General features: G+C 36.5%; 1 protein-coding gene across 1 annotated transcript; it reads left to right on the top strand.

Moving 5' to 3' along the window:
- Window positions 1-3,766: 3,766 nt before the first annotated feature.
- On the top strand, window positions 3,767-4,418 carry HELRODRAFT_76486 (hypothetical protein; the record flags this gene model as incomplete). The annotated part of the gene is made up of 2 exons (XM_009016397.1): window positions 3,767-3,958; window positions 4,089-4,418. Coding segments are annotated over 2 exons (522 nt in total), but the record flags the coding sequence as incomplete, so codon positions are not given.
- Window positions 4,419-7,999: the final 3,581 nt, after the last annotated feature.

The following is a 7,999-nucleotide window of genomic DNA, read 5'->3' as shown; positions in this document are numbered from 1 at the left end:
CTCTCTCTTTTTTTCTCACTCTCTTTCTTTTTACTTGCCCTTTCTCTCTTATTCTCTCCCTTTTTTTCTATATCTTCAGCTGAAGAATTGTTTTTTTGTTGTTGTATGTCTGCTGTGTAGAACACACTTGGAGTTTTGAATGTATGCGTGTATGTATGTATGCATGTATGTATGCATGTGCGTATGTACGTATGTTTGTTTGTATGTATGTACGCAAGTATGTTTGTATAAGTACGCATTTCGTACGTTTGTCGTATGTCAGTTTGCAAGTCTGTATATATGCACGTTTTTTCTCTATACAGTTGCGAATATTTTAGCTTAGTATATTTATTTATCTTCATGTTTGTGTATGCTTTATTCTTTGATTAAAAACTGTTATCTATTTGTGTGTGTGTGTGTATGTATATATATATATATATATATATATATATATATATATATATATACGGAAAAAGAAAAGGTGAAAGAAAGTGAGAGAGAGAGAGAGAGAGATTCGTTAAAAGTTTGTGTATTAATGTTGTGTATCATCTGTAATGACTGCATTGTATCAGCAGTACGTACATCTATTGATAAATGGAGTACCTCATTCATTCTCCTCTCCTTCCTTCTCTCTCTACACTCAACATCCATTAATTAAAATCACATGTCTAATGCATAAGTCTCCTCATACATTGCCAACTGCATTCATTCTTTCATTTGTTCATTCACTTATTTATTTATTCATTTATTTATTCGTCCAATAAATCATTCATTCATACTTAATTATATACGCATAATATTTTGTTTATTAATTAAAATGTATGTGTGATTAGTTACGTATGCATGTGTTTACGTGTGCATGTATGTATTTTTGTATGTGCATGTACAAAGGTATGTTTGTGTGTATGTATGTATGTATGTATGTATGTGGTTGTATGTCTTTTAAATACAAAAACAATCACATACGTACATGCAACTTAGATTTATCTAGCAGTTCATTTAAACATAACATAAAAATCTCATGTAAACATATGTCATACTTGCAGTTGTAGTTTATATAACTATTTTTTCTCTATGACTCTTAGCTTGTTTTGATCATCCTTAATTTGTTTTACATGTATATCATTAAAAAATCTTCTGCAGTCTCTCTCTCTCTCTCTCTCTTTCTTTCTCTCTCTTTCTTTCTCTCTCTCTTTCTTTCTCTCTATTTATCTATCTAGCTATCTAGCCATCATCTATCTATCTAACCCTAACCCAATCCTGCCTGTGATGCCTGTGTGTTTTCCGTACAATGAATTTATCAATTAGCATGTTTAATTGTTTCATACAGTTTAATTATTGCACTTTATGCTATCTACATACAAACACACATACAAACGCACGCCCGTTTATGCATACATACATAAATACATAACAAAGCTTTAAAATTTTAAGTGAAGTATTGAATTTCTGAGGAAAACAGTTAATTATGATCAATAGGTTTTTTTTTTATTTCATTGTTTGGATATTTTCGGATTTTTGTTTTTTTTTGTCTTGCTTTTCATTTCATTGTTTGTTCGTTTGACTGATATTAGTCAAAAATTTCCATTGTCGTTGTTATTATCATCTATTTAGAAAAACAATTTCGTCTCGACTTTTCATACTCGTGTTTTTAACGAATACAAACTTAGATTTGCATACCTCTCTGACTGCAAAGACGTTTGAAAACACACCCATATAGTTACTAAGATAAATGCTGATACTCTGTCATTGTTAAGTTTTTTTGCTGGCAATTAAGTTATTTCATGAAAATTCTTCACATGATAATGATGATGATGGTGACGATGATGATAATGATGAGGAGTAGGAGGATTATGATGATGATGATGGAGGTGTTGGTGGGGGTGAGATGAATGTAGACTCAAAATGTTAGGACAACGAATCATGATGATGGTGATGACGATGACGGAAATTATGAAAATTTATTTTTACTTTTTTAATATGTCATCAGTTCATCTGTGCAACAGCCACTTCAAGCATCTAATATAATTTATCTTCAGCTAGTTTCATTCCATTTTATTAACTTCTTAAATTATGTCGGTAAACATGATGGGGAAGACGACGACGACGATGATGACGGTGATCAAGACAGTGGTATTTGTGAATACTGAATATTGAATATTAGCGATGATGCTGATTATGATAACAACGATGATGATGATAGTGATGGCACTCGATTTTAATATTTAAATATTTATTGTTTGAGGAACTGCATGATGCCATGGATTTTTCTCTGGCTTATTTTGTGTGTGTGTGTGTGTGCCTGTGTGTGTGTGCCTGTGTGTGTGTGTGCCTATGTGTGTGTGTGCGCCTGTGTGTTTGTGTGCATGCTGTGTGTATGTGTTTGTGTATGTGTTTGTGTATGAAGCACATTAGAGGTAAGCATGGGAACATGAATGACGGGCGGGAATGAGAAAAGTGAGAAAAATGACATCTACATGTGAGATATATACGTATATTTAACCTTATATAACTCTATATAACTCTATATATCCCTTTATAACTCTATATAACTATGTGCAACCCTATACAACTTTATATAACTATATAGCACTATAACTCTGTATAACTATATATAACTCTGTACATCTCTATATAACTCTATACAACTCTGTGTAACTCTTCTTGTTCTCACTTCTTGTTGACTCGTGTCATGAACGGGAATGAGGAAATAAATTGGGAGCGAATTGGGAATAAATTTCAATCCCCACTCACCTGCACAGCACATGTGTTACAAAGATATATGTGCATCTGTTTGACTTATTGACTATTTGCGGGCACACACACACACACACACTCACACGTACACACACAAACACACACACACATGATGGCTGACTAATGCAAACAAAAACCCTATGCCTGCTTATTGAACTTGCCAGTATGCGTGAATTTTAATTAATGAATCTTGTTTGTTTTTTTTTTAATGGATTATGGGCTCGGCTCCGCCTGGTTTGTTAATTAATAAATAAAAAGCATTATCTGATGAGTAGATGTGATTGTTGATTGATTAATTGAGCGCCGATAGTGAATGAGTGAATGAATGAAAGAATGAATGAAAGAATGAATGAATGAATGAATAACGGCCTCATTAAATTAAAAGTTTGATTGATAACTTGAAAGATAGATTGATTAGCCAGTTAAAAGATGAAAGAACTTATGTATGTTTGAATGGATTAATGATATTCTACATATAGTGGCTAGGATATTATATTAGTAATTGAAATAAATTAAACCAGTAAATCATTAACAGAAAATCTGTATGTGTGTGATTAAATATGAAGAAACTGCTTAACGGATATACAGATTGTATATCTGACCTTGTTTCTAAATGATTTTTTTTACTTCGTAGTGTTTTTTTTTCTAATGATTTATGCTCTAAGAATGAGTATAAATTTGTTTATTGGACCATATTTATGTATCTGTTTGTTTACGTTTACCATACTAAACTATGGTTATAATAATAAGGGCAGAGAAATTATTTTATTGCCATTCTAATGATCAATCGTGTGCTCATTCGTTGCTGATGGAGTGTAGAAATAGATAATTTGATTTTTGGGGTGGAGAGAGAGAGAGAGAGATATAGTTAAAATGAATGTTTGTTGATCAATACCCAACAGCTTCACCATGCATTCAACTAATTGTTTAATTGCCTAGCTTGTATGCGTAATAGATATTTTTGTTTTTCATTCAACTAACATGATTGACGTGACATGAACTCTTTTCCAATATTACACAGAAACATCCCTCGAACAATCCGGCACTAACTCGACTCTGCGAGATGGGCAGGGAACCGGAACGAACGCCATTCCTCGAGAAGTTGTTCACCTTCATGCAGAACCGCGGCACTCCTATCACCTCCCTGCCCTCCATCTGTAAACAGGTCATTGACCTATTTTCTCTCTACTTCCTGGTCAAGGAAATGGGCGGTATGGATGAGGTTTGTTTAAGTGAATGATTTGTTTTATGTTGGGTCCTCTTTTCCTGTTATTTGATTGGTTGACGTTGGGAAGGTTGGTCATGTGATTGATGAAATAGATAACATTTGATACGTTGTACAAAACGACCAGTTGAACAAGAGCAAGAAGTGGCGTGACATCAGTTCAAACATGGGCCTCGGGTCATCCAGTAGTGCTGGCTTCACCCTGAAGAAGAACTACGCCAAGTACCTCTACCCGTTCGAGTGCAAGTTCGATAGGGGCGACATCGACCCCCTGCCGTTCTTGTCCAGTTTGGATTCGCTTGGAGGCCTCGCGAAGAGAGATGCCTCCGCATTTGCCAGTTCGAAGAAAGGTCTCAGTGATAAGCCTAATGTCGACACTAATGGTGAGTGTGTTTCATTTTTTTGGAGAAAAAATTTCATTGAAAATGTTTTTCTTCAACTAATTAGAATTGCCTGAGGTGTTGTTTAGTCTATTTTCATTCGTTGATTTCGTTTTATTCTATTTTTTTGTTGTTTTAAAATTTTTTTTATTTCATTACTTATTAAATGTTTGATAATCGTGCTTATTAACACAGATCCAATTGTCGGTTGTTTTTAATTATAATGTGTATGTATATTTATTTTATAGTAGATAGATCTTCTTTATTTTTTACTATGACGTCATCAATATTTAACTACCTCACTATCACCACTCACTTCATCGTTACTATCAACACTGATGACTACTTTGCGACCACAGACTCCAACTCGGCGTCAAGCGATTTCGGTGCATCAGTTAGGGGCAGTCTGACGTCGCCACCACCTCGCAGCAACAGCAACCACAGCTACCACGAGGATCATCATCAACATCAGCATCGTCGTCATCATCAGCCTCATCAGCAGCAACATCATTCAAGATCGTTGCAATCGCCAGAGTTCAATAGCAGGTTCTTTTGTTTGGTGTACTTGGTGAATTGCTTGGTGATTTGAAGAGGATGAAGATGGTGAAGATAATAATGATGCTGACAGCAATGACGACGACGATGACGTTTATGATAATGAAATAATGATTAGAACGTTTTTTTATGACTGTACAATTTTTCTGAATTTTTCTCCTAACTGGCTTGACATTGATCCAGCAGATTGGATATGGCATCGCCATCATCTGTCGACAGTTTCACCTCATCCCGATACGCATATTCCTCAACCTTGCACCACCGATCGCATCAGCAGCAGCAACAACATCCTCCATCTCATTCTTCTCATCCTTCTTCCTCTAATTATCCTGCCACTCCTACTGTTCCTGCCAAATCCTCTTCCGATAATTTCTTACAAGGTGAAAGTTCAAGATGTAGTAATGAACAAGGTGAATGTTTACGGTATTCATTTGCCTGGTTGATTGATTGGTTGATTGATTGATTGATTGATTGATTGATTTGTTGATTTATTGATTGCTTTGTTATGATATCTGTAGACTGATATGAAACGAAAGTTGTTTGACGGTTTGGTGTTTGTAAAACAATCTGTTCGCCATTATGCATTGGTTAAATAAATGCTACCACATGGATTTAAATTGTGACCTCCCTTTTAGGTGGCGCCCCATGGATGCCCCCTTATTACCCCCCCTACAACAATCAATCATTCCCTGTACCGTCTACATCAAACCATAGTCAGTACATGAATCCCAACGTCAGCATGCATAATAACATGAACAGACTGCCTATCAGACCAGAGTTACAGGTCTGTGTGTTTCTCTTTCTGCTCGTTCTTAGTTCAGATATTTTGGATTTTCATTTACTTTATAACTTTTTTTTCATTAATTCATTTTAAATATGAAAAGTTGAAGTTCATGGTGAATATTGAAGTTTATATTTTTTCCCTCTTTAGAGATTCATCCCCGTTGGCTGGAGTTGCAATCTGCAGCCCGCTTCAGGCTCTTCCTTGTTCCCCGCTGGTTCAGTTGAAGCCACCAAGCCAACGCCATCTTCAATTAAAAGAAAACTTACTCACAGAGATATCGGTTAGATATTTTTCATAGATAGTTGTTTTTTGTATCTCCTCTTTCATGTGGCGCTTCATTTTTAGAGGCATGAAATTAGAATGTCAGATTTCATTTTACTTTTTTTTACAGTAAAATATGTTTCATTATTTCAATTGTTAAGTGAAAGGTGATCACTGAACAGCAAACAAACACACCAACAATTAACAACAGGTAACATCGACCCCTGGCATATCTTGATGTCATTGAAGTCTGGTCTCCTGAGTGAAACAAAGTGGGCCCTCACTGCCCTTCTCACCCTCAGCCGGGACGACCAGACGTACAACTACATCAACCTCAACGGCCTGCCTGGTCTCCTGGAAACACTGCTCGAACACTTCAAACAATCACTCTCATCACTTTTTCCAGACGGATTCCAGGGACTCGAGATATCATCTGAAGATCAGCACAGAGATCGAAAGAAGAGGAAGCTCGATGGCAGATACGTTCATGATGAGGATGAAGACGACGACGATGTGCGTTCATCTTCACTGCAACTCAGTCCTGCTGAAATTTTAGAGTTGACAAAATTCTGCAAGAAGAAGCAGCATAGACACCAGCAGATGATCAGGAGCAAGTTGAAAAGTAGGAAGAATAAACCGTCAACATCGTCGACTTCAACAACGTCATTAATTCGATATTCCAACAAGGTGTCCTGTTCCACATTTCTAAATGAGTTTGCAGCGAAGGATTGGGACCATCACGGATTGTTAGAAAGCTCGTCATTTGATTGGCTGATGGGCAGAATGGACACCACCATGCACATCCAATCATCCGTCACAAACTCTCGGTCCATTAACGAGGATTCAGATTCAAAAAATTTCAAAATCAAATATTTCGGCGCCAAGAGGTTGAAGTTGATGGATGAAACTAAACCTTCCGCTCGGAAGCAAGCTAATAGCTGTCTGCATAATAATGATGAAGTTAACATTGGTGTTGATTGTGAAATCTCTGCTAGTCGATTGCTGAGCTCCAACAATTTCAGTGCTGTTGTAAAAAATGATGCTCCAACAACCACCTCCGTTCACAACATCAACCATAATACTCTCGCAACAACGACAACAACCACTACCATAAATGTTACTGCTGCCAATATAACTGCTACCACAACTTCAACCACAGGTGACCTCATGTCCGCTCACGTTGCTTCTACTGCTTCTACTAACAACGTTAAAAACATCATCTTGAACAAAAATATCGTCATTAATAATGGTGGTAGTGTCAATAATGTTGATACGGGGATGGCTGCTGGTACCTCCTGCGATTTGAGTTCGTGTAATAATTTTAACGAGAATCATAATAAACCGGATAGTGGTGGTAAAATTAGTATTAGCAACTCTAGTAGTATTTGTAGCAGCAGTAGTAGTGATTTCGCTAGTAACATTAGCAGCAGTAGTAACAGTATTAACAATGTTTGTAATTCTGATAGCGTTAATTGCAAAAACATTACAACGACCACCAACAATGTTCTAGATGATTCTATACTGTCGAAAACATTACTCTCGTCGTCAACATCGTCATCATTAACGTCATCGTCGTCAACAGTCTCGTTTCTGACGTTAGCGTCATCATCATCATCGTCATCATTATCTTCACCAGTGACAACATCATCGTCAACAACAGCCACAACAACAACGACATCCACACCACTACTAACGACGGCCACGCCGGTACTAACGACAGCCACAAGACGACAACAACACAAAAGTAACAAATGCTTTCATCAGTTGATCGACAGCCTCAATAACTTCACAGACACTGACGATTCTACGTCATTCTCGTGCTCTCAGATTGAGGCCCTGAATGCTACCTGTATGGACGACAGGGCTTGGTCTTTTTTTGATTTCAATCATGATGAAACACCTCAGAAATTACCAAGACTATCTTCTACTGCAGCTTACAATGACAAAGATGATAACAGATTATTGAATAAAGCTTTCACATCTGAATCAGATCAAAATAAGAAGAATAACAACTCTAATGATAATAATTTGAGAGATTGTAAGAAAAACTTGAAAAAT

The sequence above is a fragment of the Helobdella robusta genome, assembly GCF_000326865.2.
Source record: "Helobdella robusta unplaced genomic scaffold HELROscaffold_18, whole genome shotgun sequence".
In the NCBI taxonomy this organism is placed as follows: Eukaryota; Metazoa; Annelida; class Clitellata; order Rhynchobdellida; family Glossiphoniidae; genus Helobdella; species Helobdella robusta.
This window is presented reverse-complemented; position numbering and strand designations above follow the sequence as displayed.